The following is a 17,615-nucleotide window of genomic DNA, read 5'->3' as shown; positions in this document are numbered from 1 at the left end:
TTCTAAGATCAGACTGTACAGCTGAAGAAAGGGACTCAGTACCCTGAGCAACCTTGGAAACTATACTGTCTGAAGTGATGATAAAGACCTCAGTCTTATCTGCGTTTAGCTGTAAAAGATTGTTAGCCATCCAGTCCTTAATGGCAGTCAGATAATTGTGCAAAATAGACAGTTTTATCAGTCTTATCAGGCTATTAATATGAGCTGTGAGAGGATCTGTAAGAGCAGTTACATTGACGTCCTGTGGGGGGCAGCAGTATGTTGTTGTACGTCATGACGTCACACAGCGTCGCACAAACGGACGAAGAAGAGAAACTGACCAATAGCAGCGCTGACGTGTGTGTTTTGAATGATAGGCGGTTGATGGACGCTGAATAGCAGATATATTTGTTTCATTCTCGTCACAATTCGGATAAAGGTGGACAAACAGTTTAAAGGTAACATGATTTTTCATTATTTCACGGGCTACGGTGAATGTAGTTCACAGTCTGATTTTAGGAAAGACTCGTTAGCTGCGGCCGTAACATGTGTTCAAACTAACTTGAGTTAACGTTAGCATTAGTTAACGTAGCTAACGCCTAGTAGTTTATAGTCAAGCAGCTTAAAGGACGAGTTCGTAATTTTTCAAGTCTGTATTAAAATAACAGTCAGGTGCCCAAATGGTCATTGGAATATTTTATTTATTTATTTTTTTGTTGCCATAATCATTCCTCCTGTTCATACTGACCATTAGAAGATCCCTTCATAATGCATTTACAATGTAAGGGATGGGGGACAAAATACACAAGCCTCCTTCTGTGTAAAATTGTATTTAAACGTTTATCTGTAGCTAATGTGAAGCTTCAGTTCTCCAAATTAGTCAAATCAAGTAGATATCTTTCATTGTTACAGTCTTTTTATTGCCAAAGTCCCTATTTTTGTTACTATACTTCCACCGCAGCTCAACAGGGAAACACAACGAAATAATTTGGTGCTAAAAAGACTGTAAATGTGGCAGATATCCACTTAATATGACTAACTCTGACCGCTGAAACCTCATATAAGCTTCAGATAAAATTTAAAATGTATTTTTGCACAAAATCCCCCATCACTTACATTGTAAGTGCATTTGAAGGGGATCTTTTAATAGCCAGCATGAACAGGAAGAATGATTACAGTGAGGAAAACCTCTTTCTGTGTTCATATGGGCACCTGACTGTTGTTTTGAGACAGACTTGATAGTTGAAGTTTGAAGTTTTTTTTTAAATACTTAGATTAACAGGAAAGATTTTTTTCTCCTCAATTGCAGTGTACAGGTTGTTTCCCAGCAGTCATGTCCTCCAGGAAGTCAAGTTCCAGTAGGCAAGACTCGGTAAGACTTTTGTGCTTTTTAATGCATAATGCACAGTGTTAAATAATGACTGAGCAAGCTATTAAAATTTAGTTTGACTTCTGTTGATGTTAGCCTTCAAGCAGATCTAGACAGCGTACCCCTATGAGAAGTCTGGAGAATGAATGGTTGCATCTGTCAACTCCATCATCAAGGTTCAAATCAAAATCACGGCTCAGTACGGATTTTGTGAAAACATCAAAGGTGCGTTGATACTAATACCTGAAAATGCTCCATTAACGTTTTCCATGTTTCTGTAACTTTCTAACCCTCCAGTCATTTTCATCAACAGGGTGATGTTCCTCCATGTGACCCAGAGCCCCATTTGCCCTCTCCTCCAACCAAAGTGATACAAACCAATGCTCCCAGTACTGATAATACAGCCTGTGGACTTGGAGATGTAACATTTAAATCTTTTATCTGTGCTGGTGGTGAGGTTGAGATTTCATGCCCTTCAGAATGTGCAGGAGAGAGCATTGTTTTGCTTAAGGACCAGACTATGAATAACACCTGTGAATCAGAGGATACAGCCATATCTGAAAGTATGATTGTGCAGTCATGCAATGACCACATAGAACATCCGTACCACAATCCTGAGAGGAGAGATGCTTCTTCGGTCGACATTGACGCAGAACGTCCCTGTGAAATCCAAAACATTTCACTGGCCTCTGGAGACTTGGATGGTAAACAGACCACACAAGAATTCAAAGTTTTTCAGGAGGACTGGAGCAGAGAGAACGATGTCACTTGGAAATCCTTCGTCTGTGATGGAGGTGAGGTGGTAGTTTCAGATGTCACCAGACTACAAGATGAGACCATTCCTCTGCCCAAAGGAGAGCTTGGAGAGCTTTTACAAGACAACAGTGTAAATTCAAGCATCGTCTTTGACTGCGGCCAGTTGTGTCAAGCAGAACATGCTGATCATCCCTACTCCAGCAGTGAAAAGTGTGTTGTTCCTGTCATCACTCACCTCACCACCTTTTCTGAGACCCAAAGTGATTCTGAAAAGCCTGGATTGAGTGATGTAACCTTCAAATCATTTAACTGCACTGGGGGTGAGATCGAAATTTCAGATGGCACCAAAATGGCAGATGAGACGGTTCCTCTACCAGCTGACCAAACTGCGACAAGCAGTGAGTCATGCAATCATGGTATAGATCCAAGCGCTTTAGCTGGTGATGATGATGATAATGATCACTTAGATCACCCATACTGTAATACTGAAAAATATCCTCCAACTTTAAGTGGCGACCTCCCCAAAGCCCAGGAACCATGCAGCCCTCATGCGCTGGAAGAGGTAGAACCAAGTAGCTTGGTGGTACCTGAAGAGCAGACTGGCAGGCAAGATGGTGTCACATTTGGCTCTTTCATCAGCACACAAGGTGAGGGTGAACTATCAGGAGGCATCCAGTTGACTGAGAAGACTTCCCCTTTACTTAAGGACCAGGCTGTGATCTGCCAACTCCAGGATGACAACAATGTACCTACTCACATCACACAGGATCACATCCAAGACAACTATGAACAATCTAACAGCCATGTGGAAAATGATGAAGCTGTCTTAGATGCTGACCCACCAGCTGTCAGTGCATCTTCACTGATAAACACATCTTTAAAGGCTTTAGATAACGAACCTGTTCAATTAGAAGTCCAACAAACACCACAAAAACACTCCATGCATGCTGATGACAGTGCGTTGCCGTCTTTGCTACATAAAACAGAGTCCGCTGACTGCAGCAATCTTGTGGCTTCAGCAGAGACTCTCACACCTGGGGAAGTGCAGCAGCATCCAGAACGTGATTCTCAAATGCATTCTAGCAGAGGACCCTCTGAATCCAGTGAGGCGAAAGACAGTGCTCTTGGTTCATCTGGAAATGGACCACTTCCATGTAACGCTGTAGAAATACCTCGTACAGAGACCCTCCCTGATGTTTTGAAAGTGCTGTCTGAATGTCCCTCAGTAGCATCAGTTTTGCAGTTGGGAATCCTCAGTCCTGTTATAAGGAGAGCTTCTCTATCTGTATTTAAGGCTCAAAGAGATCTGGAGAAAGATCAAAGAGCTCTGGACCAGTTTTTGATGGATGATTCTGCTCTCGACGGTGAGAAGAGCTTTTTGGCCCCTGCTAACGTTGACCCCCGAGGGTTATGGGCAGAACACTTGGAGAGCCCCATGCCTCGTCCTCTCTTCAACTCTACTGCTTTAGGTTTCAAGTCCCAGCCAGGTGCAGTCACAGAGCCAGCTGACAATTTGGATGTGAAGCCCTGCGCAGCGCTTCAGTCAGAAGCGGTGAAGCCGGTCCTGGATATCCCTATGATTCTAGATGGTCCTCTGCAGCAGCAGCTGCGGCAGATGGCAGAGTTCCTCATCCTTGCATCAGGAAAGATGGACCCTACTGCTGTCTCTGCTCCCTTCTCTGGTCCTGTCCCACCTCCTGCTGCCCCTGCGGTCACATCAGCAAGAGCTACTCCTGCAGAATCCCACAGCATCTGTGTGGGCACCAGTCCTGTGAAACTGGTAGACCATAGCCTCAATACATCTGGCCAGTTTGAAAGAAAAAGGGAGTTCTCTGTGGATGATGCCTGCACTCTTACCGATCCTCTCCTGTGGAAGTAAGTGTTGGCTTGGAATTTGTTATTAAATAAAACTTACCATTCATTTCCAGTGATAATTTATTATTCAGGCATGAGTGAGACTGCTTTCTGTAATTTCTCTGTCTGCCTCTCACTGTTTCTTGTGTCCTCTCAGTGTACCTGCAGGCAGCCTGGAGTGTCTCCCCCGAGAAGAGCTGGAGCAGAGATTAAGGTCTAGCATGATCATGGTGGAAGCCTTGGTGCAGCAGTTGGCTGTAGCCAGAGCACATGGAAGTCCTTCTGTTGGCCCAGCGCCTTCAGAGCTCAGGGAGAAGCTAGTGCAGACAGACCACACTGAACTCAGCCAGGTAAGGACACATTTAGACAACTTTAACGAGCTGACAGACAGAGATGTCGAGCATTTTGAGTCGGCACTTGTGTATATGTTTTCTTTTTTTTTCTCTAAAAGAAGCCTCTTTTAGTTCAGCCCTTGGATGATTTTTCACAGAAGCCACAATTTCTGTTTTTAATGGGTTTTTTGTTTTGTATAGACCACAATGTACAGAGGTCTATATATGGAGGCTTTGAGTCGGATTGGTGATTTGGAGCTTGATGGAAGTTCACTACAGAACCTCATCCAGTGTATGCAGGACATGAGGGTCACCATGGTGAGACACGAACAATGACACAACACATGTTATTTAATATGGTGGTTTAAACTTCAGTGTAAAAAAAAAAAACAACAACTCTTGTATCTGTCCCAACAGACTTCTTTGTCTTGTGACACGGATGCTGCTCTCTCTAACATGAAGGAAATGGGAGACATTGTCAGAGAAGACCATCAAAGCCTTGCTTCACATGTATGTAAACATGTCTTGTTATTATTCTTATATGATATTATATTACAGTATCATATTTTGACTGTGTGCAGTGTGACAATTGTGCATGTTTATGTGTATTCTCCCTGTGTTGTTCAGTACGGTGAGATGAGGTCTTTATTTGAGAAGTCAAAGGAGACACAGACACGAATGATGCAGAAGGTCAAAGATGTTCTTCAGCAAAGAGATAACATGCAGACACAGATGGAGGAGGCCTTCAATGTTAAGGAGGCGGTAAGCACACTGACTAATCTGTAATTGTTATGTGCCGTAGAAGTTCAATGGAGGTTTTGTTTCTGGCTCAATGATTTAACAGTTTATTAATCAGGAGTCTCCTGCTCCGACGGACCTGAATACATGTATAAAATATTAAAGTGTTTATTATTATTATTGATAATATTGCCTTCTCAAGTTGTGTAATGCTCCTTGTTTTTCATAGCAGTATTCATTCCTGGCGCATTAAGTGTGTTTCTGATTGTGTGTTTCCAGGCTTTAAATACGATGGAACAGCTGAGGAGAAACTGTGCCACAGAAATCTCAGAGCTGCAGAAGAGTGTCGGGTCTCAGCAAGAACTCCTGGATGCCCTAAAGACAACCTACCCAGAACAGGTACAAAGAAACAAAAACAAACATCCTTATTGTAATGCATTTAACGTCATCTAATACATCTCACATCAGTGTTGCTAATTTCTGTTTATATTTCTTTTATTAATGCAGGTTGCGTTAAACAAGGTGTACACTGAAATAATGGACTCTGCTTCTGGTCTTTTGTCCCAAACTGTGGAGGAGCAATCCAGATTGATGCAAGAAGTATGTTAAATCTACTCTGTTATCTTTTAGAAAAGGGACTTACTGTGCTGTATGTAGGGATGGAGTTTGATAACATTGTATTGAATTTAAACCAATATCAAATATGATATGAAATTATATAATATGAATCAAAGTTTAACTGGGAGATTCTTAAATTGACGTGAGGTAATTGGCTGTTTTTTCTTCATTTTAATATGGTGACCATGATGGTCAGTGCTGGCTAACTGCTACTACTAATGTTTTGTACATTTCTATTTGCTGATAAAATTAAGGGAGGAGAGATAAAAGGTTTAATAAGGGATGAGTTAGAGTCAGAGCTTAACTAATTTGGGTATTTTGTTGACTGGAGACTGTATCTGAAATGGAACTGTAAGCGCTGAACAATAACTTCCCATCAGTATGTTGCAATTTGTTAAAAGTCAGGATCTGCCAGGTGCTGAAAAAGATAAGCTGGAACAACCAAAATCGGATATGACAGAGCACTAACATTTATTACAGACCATTGTATCTGAATTGTATTTTGATATTTGACAGTTCAGTAGCATCATGACAGTAAGTTACTCAATTACAACTTCGTTCTACTTGTAATAGTGCTCGCAGTGCTGATGTTTTTTGTTTTTTTTGCATGGTCATGTTTTCACAGCTCTGCACAGTCAGGGGCCTTCTGCGGAAGACTACTCCCATGCTCATGAAGCTGAATGAAAAAGCAGTGGCTGCTTTGAGAGAAAGAGATGAGTACATCGCCGAAAGAGACCAAGCTGTTGAAGAGAGAGAGCAGGTCAGACTTCTCTCGCACTTCTTTTCACTTGTCTAGTAAGAATGGTAATGGCTGCAAATCAAGAAGATGATGAATGTCACTTACATGAAATTTTACTCAACAGATTGAGGAGGAGTTGAACCAAGCTAATTTGAATCTCCAAAATGCCAGAGAACAGATTGGTGATTTCAATCTGCAAGTGACAATTCTGACTTCAGGTAAAATGGAAATAAACATGTTAAAATTGCTTGTTTAGTCCAGACAGTTTTATACATGGTCAAATTATTTTTTTACCTGTGAAAATTCATTCTTGCTCTTGGAAACGGTAGCTTGACAAAGTAGATCTCAAGCGAGTAAATGGACCTTGAGTTAAGGTTATTTTGCTGAAATATAAAAACGCTGACTTTTCTTTCTTTTTGTTATCTGTCAGAGATGGGAGTGCTGCGTCAGAAGCTAACAGAACGAGATGAAGAGCGGGCTCAGCTGGAGAGGAAGGTGACTGAGCTGTCTGCCACGGTTTCCTCCACATTGGCCTCGTACACCTTCCTGGAGCAGGCCCTCGGTGCTGAGACCACTAAGTATGATCCCCATAACAACATTAATATGTTCATGGCACAAATCAGCTCGGAAATAAATACTGTGCTGCATTTTTATCAAAGGAGAATTTAAAAAAAAAAAAAAAAGCAAACGAAAATGCTCACTGAAATCCAGCATGCGAGTCCTTTAAAAAATGTTGTTGTTTTAGGTTGCAGGAGTCATGGAAGGACATCCAGCAATCCAAGGACAGGGCTGCTGTGTAAGTAATGATAATGGTTTTTTCCTTCTCATTGGGGATGAAACGGTAACTTCAGCAAATGTTTTAGGTTGCAGTGGGTTCATGGCTTGAAGAGAAATTTTGAACTGATTCACAAAACAAACAAAACGAGTGAAGAACATCTTGTCATTTTTAAAAACTTCTTTATTAATAATTATTTGTTAAAACTGTCCACAAACTGTATATGAAGACAAATATCGCAAAAAGAGCATTAACTATTTGAATGGGACAGATGAGCCTTGGTCTTTACAAATATTACAGGAAACACAGCAGCTACTTTACTTATGACTGTCTGTCTTGTGTGTCCAGGTTGGAGACGTCACTGGACCAGTCGGAGCAACGTGTGCGTGAGTTGAGTCAGGCTCTGGCTCAGAGCGAGGAGCAGCTCGGTCAGCTGCAGGAACTCTCACAATCTCAGAGCACGCAGATCCAGCAGCTTCAGGATGTTTGTACACAACTCAGCAACGTGCAGGAAATGAACGAGGTTAGCTTGTTGAATGTACAGTATTTTTGTTACAAAGACCCTCCAGTTTTTTCTTTATATGGTTTTCCATGTATGTTGTCTAAGTCTTCTGCCTACATTGCCTGAGAGGATTACCTGAAGCAAAATTATTGTAATGGGGACCAATAAAGTCTCTAGAACCAGCCTTAATTAAGACAACACATATTTTTACAAAACAAACATGCTTAATTTTCACTCATCTTAGAGTAAGTTACTGTTTACAGTAGCATAAAGTGTTGGTTGTCTGCGCCAACACAGTTGAATATTAGCTCTAGAAGAACAATTTAACGCATTTTTGCATCCATCACTTCTTAGTTAGAAAAATCAGGAACACAGTAATTTTTTGATAAATAACATTATGTATTTTTTTTTTTTTTTACATTAAACACAGTTAAATGAGCTTTCCCCTGCAACTTGTGCACACTAAGATCACTAAAGAATTTCCAAATATAGGATGTACTTGGGACCTAACAAAGGACAGAATGCATTGTGCTTCATTTAGGGCTTGGCAATATATTGATATTATATCAATATTGTGATATGAGACTAGATATTGTCTTAGATTTTGGATATCATGATTTTGGCATAAGTGTGTCTTTTCCTGGTTTTAAAGGCTGCATTACACTAAAATGTAATTTTCTGAACTTACCAGACTGGTGTAGTTGTTCTATTATTTGCCTTTACCCACTTAGTCATTATATCTACATCACTGATGATTATTTATCAAAAATCTCAATGTGTAAATATTTTGTGAAGGCACCAATAGTCATCCCAACTTTATTGTCACAATATCAATATCGGAGTTATTTGGTCAAAAATGTTGCGATATTTGATTTTGAGCATATGGCCCAGTAGCTTCATTAATGCATCCCTTTTAAAACAGTGTAGAGGCTGTTTAATCTTGTGATGCTTGCAATTAGGGTTTGATAGAATCTTATCCAATCAGCATCCAGTATTTAATCCGCTTACTGAATCAGATTTCAGTTTTGAACCTTCTCATCCTCAGCTGCTTGTCAATCGCATATGCGAGCGAATAGAGCTCTGAGTGTGTTTGGGAAAGACTTGTTCATGCATACAGTAAGGGGCTGACATCATAGGAGTAGTACGTGACTTGTGTTTTATGGTGAATTTCTGGTTTCATTCCCTGTTTGTGTGTGTGTGTGTTCGTCAGTTCTTACAGATGGAGAACGAGTTGGTGAGGGAGCAGGTGGCTGATAGCGAACAAATGCTGAAGGCCAATCTGCAGAGCCTCCGGGAGAGGAACATCCAGTGTGAGGACCTAAAAGCAGAACTTGGTCAACTTCAGTAAGTCTTAACTCAAAACACTCCTTTGTTTGACTAGTGATCTTACTCCTTTTTTTTTAAATTAATTTGAGTAAGGCATAATTACATGTATTTTAGTGGTACGGTGCATTTACTGTGGTTGAAGCTCTATTAATCAGATTTATTGCATGAGTTGCACCTGCCTGGTTGACAACACCAGTGCTGTTTACTTAAGTAAATAACATATTTGTCATCATCTACTGTTAAAGTTTTTGCTTTAACTACCCAGTTTTTGCACCATATTTAATATGCTATACATATACTGAATAAACCAAAATAGTTGTGCAGTTTGAATAAATATCAGGAAAACATAAATAATTAATACCTGTGCAATTACTTTATTTGATCACAATCAGAATTGCTCAGTAAGTTGATAAGTCCTCAGTTTCCCTATGTGAGTTCCCTGCTTGATGCCATATGCAGTTTTATTTGAACATCAACACATCTGGTGCTAATCTTACTACCCCTTTTGCTAGCTTTTTCTAACAATGCGTATCATGTAGTCTGTATACTCAGTGTTAATTTATCTCTGTTTATACGTGTGCAGGATTGAGAACAAGAGTTTGCAGGAAGAGCTGGAAACCACAAGAGTCAGAGCCAGCACAACCCAGCTGGAGCTCAGAGAGAAGCTCGCTCAAGCCGTCACCGAAATCACTTTGCTGCATCACACACTGCGAGGACTGACCAACCAGCTACATGCAGCTCTTAATGAGGAGGTAATACACAGGATCTGATGAACACGAACAGATTTCACCACCTTTTTTCTTACGTGTACTATACTTATGTGTAGCAAGCAAGACCATATCTGGAGAATGTGGTACTAGTTGTGGTTAAGACCTCTTGAGATTACTTTACCACTCATGTAGCAGTTGTCATTATGTGATATGAGATGCTTAAATTCTCTGTACCTGTGGTCCCAACCTTCATCACAATTAACACTTAAAAAATGAACATTTTGTGACAGACCATATTATTGAAAGGAACAGCTAGTAAGTGGACTACAATACTTTGGGGAAAATCTTATTTTTTCATGCTGGCTTTTATGTCTTACTTTTTTAGAAATCAGAACCACGGAGAGATAAAGAGTCTCAACCAGTTAACAACGTGGAGCGTCGTCATCCCTCCAGCTCCTTTATAGACAGCATCATGGTTGCATTAACTGCAGAGAAGGAAGAAGACTTGAAAACAGAGACACCTGCTGAACCAGGTACCGTAGCTCACCCCAGATATGTGTTAAATTGACAAAACCTAATATCTATTGAGCCTTTTTTTTGTTTTTTTTTCCTTTCAAAATCTAAATCTTGACATGAATAGTCATTTTCAGACTGACACAGTGATGCTGGTTAAACCCAGACAGGCGATCAGTCTGAAAGAGACGCGGTGTGTCATCCAACCTTGCTTTATTTATGATCCTCCTTCCAAACTGGGTAAAACTCAGGTTGGACACTTTCATGACTTTGTTGTACAGCTATTTCTTTTTGTGATGGGAATTTAATACAATGTTATGACCTTTAAACACCATAAAAAAACTCTGCAACATCAGCACTCTTAGACAGCTGAAATGGAAACCAGTGTCCTGAACAATGACACCCAGAGATTCACCCAGAGATGCCTGTTTCATATTAATGACTCAATAACTCCTGTTGGCACCCATAAGTGGAGGCTATATATAAACAGATAATGAATGACAATATAGTAAAACACAGTTATAATGATATAAAGTCTGTCTTCATAGGATAAGAAATAATACATTACATTAACAAACACTGAAAATGTCCTTACCTGCTTATAACTACATTATAGTATGTTTTAAGAAAACATTCATTTTAAAAAGGGGGATTTAAAGTAAAGTGTTACTGCATCTCCTTCATGAAACAGGCTATAGATATCATTCTGTGAATTAAGAGATAATTTCCCAAAGAAAACTCAAAATGCTCCTCTGTGAACTGGAGGTGACAGTGAGACGTGTTCTTGGGTTAAAATAATCGTTGTGTTTTCTTCAATATTTCAGTCTGCTCTTGCAATTACCACATTTCCCCCGAGTAACATACACATGGCAGTCATTTTCTGCCTATCCTGGTTAAATTAAACAGCTGAAATAGTCCACTGTATTTTGAATTAACACGTTTCAGAGTCATTTTAATCCCATCAGAATTTACGCGTGGTGTTTGAAGCAATTATTGATTTTTCACAGCTGGCATCTGGGTTACAAGGACCATAACTTTGTGAAACTGCAAATTGCAAAGTCTAATTACAACCTCTCCGTCCTAATGCACACCCATTCCAGAAAGGGATTAAATGTCATCAAATATAATGACTTTGGGCAATAAAGGAAAAAAGTCTGAGTTTCAGTTCACTGTCTCTTCAGTTCCTTCAGACATGGCTGAGCCCCAGTGCGACACTTTGTTCAGTGAGACGAGCGCCTTCACCCGCATTGCAGCCGTCACCCCTAAAAAGAATTTGAACGCAGCAGAGTTTGAACCAGAAGAGGAGCAGAGCAATGCGGCAGAGCTGCTGGCTGACCTGGGCAGCACGGTCACAGAGCTCGTCAGCACCCTGAAGTTGTTGCAGCAGCGCAAGAACGCTCAGCTGGAGGAGCTGCATAACACCATGTAAGTGATGGAAAATGTTCTTGTGCTGCTGAAATAAAAATAACCTTTTTTTTTTTTTTTAATATGTGATTCTGTTCTGAGCTGTTGCCTGATACATGTAGAGCTGATTATTTTCAACATTGATTAATGATACATTGATAATTTTTGAGACTAACTGATTAACCATCTAGTCTGTAAAATATAAAAAAAAATAATAAATACAATCCATTGTATGATGTGACATTTCTTGTTTTTCCTGACCATTTATAGAAATGTAAAAAAAGAACAGCAGCAAAGCCTCATATTTGATAAGCTGGAACCAGCAAATGTTTTATTATTATTATTATTAAATGACTGAAATTAATCTGATTGATAATATATTAATCTCCATCAATATTGACAATTAAGCAAATGACTCAACTAACTATTTCAGTTGAATTTGTGTTATGTAGCAAGACTTTACAGCTGCTACCTTCACTGTTCAACTTGGTGCTCAAGTGATAACAAAACCAAATTTGAAAAACACTTTCAAACACCTACAGATTTACTGAAAGTCTTCACTTTTTAAAAAAAATCAAAAACATACACCCTTGATCAGAAAATATAAAATAAGTTTCTGGATTTATAAGCTTGTTTCTGAGCTGAATGAATTAGTGATGTTGCTGCATTTTCTTTCACATTTGTCAGATTAGTGTCATGTATAGAAAAACTGTATTGTTCACATAGGCGTAATGCAAAATTATTGGCAGCCTGTGCAGTCATTCCACTCCAATGTTGTTTAATCTTTGTTCCAGCTGTGGCCTGCAGGTGGAGCAGCAGGCTGCAAACACAAGACACGAGGCCGAGGTGTCGGATTTAAAGCATCAACTTAGCCGTTTTAACCGTCTGGTTGAGAAGGGCAATCAGGCACTGCAGCAGAAAACGCAGGTACTCTACATCTAATGAGTGTTGACTTCATTTAAAATGCTTAACAAAGGTCCAACAGCTAGAGAAGAGCTCTGAAAAGGTCTTTTAAAAAATGTTTCTCTTTTCACAGGATGAGAAAACAATAATGAAGTTGATGGCAGACATAAATGAAGCCCAAGACCTTCTAACTAAACACAAGACTGACAATAATGTAAGGCACAACATTTTAATTATTCTGATCAGAAATACTTTATGCAGCAAATATTATGTTCTGCTGGCAGAGTCACAGCTTTTTTTCTGTGTTAATTTTTCACAGGAATTACGGAAAGATGTGGTTGAGCTCCGTCGATCTCTCCAGCAGTCACAGGTGGAGTCTCAATTCCTGCGGGAGGAGTTGAGGAAAGCTGGTGGCCAATCAGCTAAGCCAGCGCATTTCATGGAAGAGAAGATCCAGTTATTGAAAGAGGTATGATCCCATCACTCATGGTGTGAGAGATACTACAGTTCGTAGGAAATGTCAAATAATTCATCATTGATAATTTGCATCTATTTAGGTTTTATTATAATAGTTTTCTGCCTATTCCCTGTGCAAACACTTGAGGATTTAATGTCTTTTTTTTTTTTTTTTGTTTAATGAACATCTCTTTGATTTCATCTGTAGGTAGAGAGACTGAAGTTGAGCGTTCAGGAAGTGGAGCAGGCCAGAGGTAAACTCCTCGAAAGAGCAAAAAGACATGTAAGTACAAGCTATGTACACAAACTACTGATATTCCTGACAACATACCTGCAACTTTGTGTATCCTCTTAAAATAGGATTAGATTGACTTTATGGGTAAATAGTAAAGTATATGTTCATCATGTTTCTACAGCAAATCATCTACCAGACCAACCAGCAGAAAAGTGAGAATGAACTTCTCCTGTTAAACACCATGATCAATAAAGTCCGAGAGGTGAGAGCTGCTGTTTGATATTGTTTTGGTGCTTTCTTCCACCTTTTGTTTACTGTCAGAAGTATACATACAGTATTACTACAATCCATGTTTTCATTTTCTCCATGTAGACGTTGCTGTCCTTGCCAGACGCTGTGAAGAATTGTGAGCAACTCCAACGACTTGTTGAATACATCGGCTGAAATGTTTCAGTCTGTCTGTTGTATTTATGTGTGCGTTAAATATTTTAGCTCGTTCTTTGTATCGATAACCTGTTTATATGTATAGCATCACACTTGAGCACTCATGGTTTTGAATACATAAATGAGTGTTGCCCCATGCTAGATGACATTTTTTTTTAATTATTAGAAGCTATACTTATGTCTTACTTTTTGTGTGTGTGTGTGTGTGTGTGTGTGTTACGGTTTAAGTAATTTCTCATCTTGGTCCAATACTGAGTTTTGTAGTATATATTTTAATATCAGCACATTGATCTTAAGGCATCTGTTAATGATGCAGTTTAATTGGAAAAAAAAGTGGTAGAAAGTATTTTGATACTTGCACCACACACACTCTTTAGATTTTAACGGGGACATAAGAAATGCATGATATAAAACATCTAATTTAGAAAGTTTCTACCTGCTGTGTTTATATCTTCCTCTGAAAATGAAAATAAATAAACATTTTTCCGCCATGAATGCTTTGTGATGTCACTGCACAGTTCAGCAGTCATTAGTGAAAGTTGGGACAGGTGCTTTGTAAGTGAATGTAGGGACAGCACCTGCACTGACTGCATGAAACAGTTTAATTTAGATTTTTTCCCCCCTCATAACGCTTAAGTTTAATGTTGTACAGCGTAATATTCTGTAGCTGCGAACTGTTAAAGTCAATGATGTTTGCCACTATAAATATCGGACTTTATTCAAATCTTTTTTGTCTTAGATATTACTCGTTTAAGTTCATGATATTAAAATAGTGTAGTATTTCAAAAGAATGCCCACAAAAATAAGCCTAATTCTTTTTAATATAACCAACAAAGACGCCAAACCAAGCTGGTGTTTATCAAATCTTCACCTGTGTCTCTGTTATCTTGAATGTTGTGTTTATTATATCTCTCATAATAATTACGGTTTTTGGATTTTTATCATCTGTTCATTACTGTTATTCTTATTTAATCGATATAGATTTTACAATTCGATAGCACTCAAGGAAAACTAGGACCTCTTCGACTAAGTATACTAAGTTAAAAAAACAAACAAACATCAAGCCGCATCTGTCACCAAAGCTTTTCTGATAGCAAAATCAAGTGTCTTCACTATAATGAAGCATTTCCTTACAAGTCTCATCTTGTCAGACCTGCAGACTTTGTGTGGAAAGAGGTTCTAGTGTTGAGATAAAGGACTCGCACTACTTAACTTTATAAGCTGAAATATCAAGTTACAAGTCAATTCATTTTCTTGATTAGTGGATCTGTGTGGTAGATTAACTGTGTGTCTGTCTGAGTGCCGTGTTGATGTCTGGGTATGATAATTGAAGCTGGTCACGCTGACTGGTAATACTGTGGCTCCAGACAACACTTGAGATCAGCTGAGCTGTAACAGTGTAAAAAGCAACACAAACACAAGAGAAAAAGCAGTGATTGAGGGAATTTTTTCCTGGCAACATGTCTGGATATGTTTGTCCTTGTTATTTTATAATATCACAGTATCTTAGAAAAGTAGAATTATTACTATTACAAATATAACACATATAATTCTGATATTTAACTGATGTCACCTGGCTGCAAACCAAATTTCCCTCTTGAAGACAATGAAGATGCAAATAATATTTATGGTGTGATATTTTGGCGCATTATTCAAATTGTAATACCAAATATACATTAATAATTTAAATACTTTATTCTTGAAGAACAAAAAAAGCTATTTAATTCAGTTTATTTTCCAAAAAGGCAACCTAATATGCATTTTCATTTGGCAACAAAATACATGCAAATGTACTAAAGCTGATGTTCTTCATACAAGCCACTTATTGCAAAGCCTATGACCATGAAGCACAATAATTTATACTAACATTTCAAAGTCTGTCATTTAAACTCACCAGTAGTGTAAATATTAAACGTGCACATTCAATTCATGACAAAAAAAAGAAGCTTGCAACCACACACGACATAGGATGAAATTTACACACTCACATGCTGCAAAGACACCTTGACATTCAAATTCAGATTTATAGTGTGTAGCTAGAAGTAAATTATCATCGATATGGAAGAACAGGTTTAAGGGTGAATCACAGTTGTGTCAGGAGAGGTGTTCTTAACAAATCTGTTCAGTTTTGTCCTTAATAAATGTCATGATCAAAGCAAAAAAAATAAAATAAAATGACTGTTTGTGTGCAGAAATGTCTGGCTCACTTTGTGCCATCTCAAGTTTCTAATGTGGCAACACGATCATGAGATGCTCAAATGCAGTTCCCTCTACGTTCTCAGCACCTCAGATAGCAGACACGAACCTGTCCATATTCCCTGGGTATGTGGGGTGTCTCAGGTAACCCCCAGTGTTGGCGATGGGACCTGCAGCACTGTTATACTGGGAGAAAGAGCCCAGCTGCACAGGGGAGATCCTGCCGTAGTGGTCCAGGGTCTCTGCAGACCCGTGACCTGATGAATGGAGGCGACCTGTCGCCCCATACGCTTGGGTGTGGCCCTGTCCATATGAGCCCTGGGGGGTATGGTGGTGTGGGTGGCCATTTGGCCCGGAGTAGGTGAACCCTGGATGTGTGTTGGAGTGGGATGGCACGGCCCCTCCGCATGGTTGGCTCTGGAAACCTGCGGCTCCCAGGCTGCAGGGACTGGATCCATTCGGAAGCCCCTCCGGACTGAAGCTCCGGCTGTTCTGCTGCATCACCTCTGGCCCTTGGCCTCCAAGCATGCTGGCTGGAGTCGGGTGTCCTATGAGGTTATTGATACTGAACATGCGGGTTTGACCAGGTCCGAAACCAGGAGGGGATGAGGAGGGGTAGTAGGCAGAGGGGAGCTGCTGCCCGTAGGGTGGACTAACTGTCATGTTAGGGTAGACTGAGTTGGTATATGCGGATCTGGCAATCTGGACAGGAGAGAAGACCGGCGTCTCATGCACATAGGAGGCGTAGGTGCTCAAGTCACAGCGCTTGAACCTCTTCCTGCGCCTCAGGAAACTGCCGCTCTCAAACATGTCCTCAGCGTTGGGGTCCAAGGCCCAGTAATTGCCCTTCCCTGGCCGCCCCGGCTCTCGAGGAATCTTGATAAAACAATCATTGAGAGTCAAGTTATGGCGGATGGAGTTCTGCCATTTCTTTGAATTGTCTCTGTAGAAGGGGAAGCGCTCTGTTATGAATTTGTAGATGCCCCCCAGAGTCAGCTTGCGGTCAGGGGAGTTGGCTATGGCCATGGAGATGAGTGCGATGTAGCTATAGGGGGGCTTCCCTCTCTGAAGGGGTCTCTTCCTCCTCCGACCTCTTGGCTGCTCCTCTGTCTGCACCGAAGGGTTGGAGGCAGCCAAAGAGGTGTCTGCTGAAGAATCTTTCTCCACTTTGACTACTGGCATTGTTATGGACAGTTCAAAAACGTCTGCAAAAAGTAAGATTGCAAAGTGAACTTACTGTAGATACTAGTCCTTGCACAGTCTTGAAGAAATTCCCACTGTCTGAGCTGAGGACACAGATTAAATCCTGCTAGAAAGATCACATATGTTTTTTTAGCAACTCACTGTCTTTGAGTCCAAATCCAGCAGATCTTCAAAAACAGTTGAAAAAAGGTGTTTTTTCCAAGAAATCCTGTTGCATTAAACACACTGCTTATTCAGCTTATTCCCACAGTATGCTGTCAGGTAAAGTTTAAGTGTTAAGGTGTGAGAGTGCCATGCGTGGTGTTTAAGGTGTGTGTTAGAATGAGTCAGTGTTACCTGTAGAGCGTATTACCTACACAGAGCACCTGAAGGGCCACACCTCCCCAAGCATCACATGCTCTTGACATACCTCTGCTTCATAAGGGTCTATTGTTCACGTTTTACAAAGTCTGCATACTTTGTGGTGGAAATTTCTATTTCAAGTGTTTTGACATTTTTTAAGTGCATATGCAATAAAGTTTGATATATAAATATCAACTATCTGGATCAGTCCACTTTTCTAA

General features: G+C 39.9%; 2 protein-coding genes across 2 annotated transcripts; one reads left to right on the top strand and one right to left on the bottom strand.

Moving 5' to 3' along the window:
* Positions 1–322: 322 nt before the first annotated feature.
* Positions 323–14,148, top strand: spag5 (sperm associated antigen 5). The gene is made up of 25 exons (XM_044347122.1): positions 323–437; positions 1,289–1,351; positions 1,445–1,573; positions 1,662–3,979; positions 4,116–4,308; positions 4,492–4,608; positions 4,708–4,800; positions 4,918–5,052; positions 5,308–5,427; positions 5,536–5,628; positions 6,272–6,406; positions 6,510–6,603; positions 6,816–6,963; positions 7,131–7,181; positions 7,509–7,683; positions 8,873–9,006; positions 9,572–9,740; positions 10,084–10,231; positions 11,393–11,636; positions 12,410–12,542; positions 12,652–12,732; positions 12,838–12,987; positions 13,183–13,257; positions 13,391–13,471; positions 13,582–14,148. Exons 2-25 carry the CDS (start codon positions 1,313–1,315, stop codon positions 13,651–13,653), a joined length of 5,127 nt encoding a protein of 1,708 aa, XP_044203057.1. The 5' UTR covers positions 323–437; positions 1,289–1,312; the 3' UTR covers positions 13,654–14,148.
* Positions 14,149–15,425: 1,277 nt separating this feature from the next.
* Positions 15,426–17,349, bottom strand: foxe1 (forkhead box E1). The gene has a single exon (XM_044346248.1). It carries the CDS (start codon positions 17,029–17,031, stop codon positions 15,940–15,942), a length of 1,092 nt encoding a protein of 363 aa, XP_044202183.1. The 5' UTR covers positions 17,032–17,349; the 3' UTR covers positions 15,426–15,939.
* Positions 17,350–17,615: the final 266 nt, after the last annotated feature.

This window comes from Thunnus albacares, chromosome 3 (genome assembly GCF_914725855.1).
Source record: "Thunnus albacares chromosome 3, fThuAlb1.1, whole genome shotgun sequence".
In the NCBI taxonomy this organism is placed as follows: Eukaryota; Metazoa; Chordata; class Actinopteri; order Scombriformes; family Scombridae; genus Thunnus; species Thunnus albacares.
Note: the sequence above shows the minus strand (reverse complement) of the source record. Positions and strands in the feature narration are given on the sequence as shown.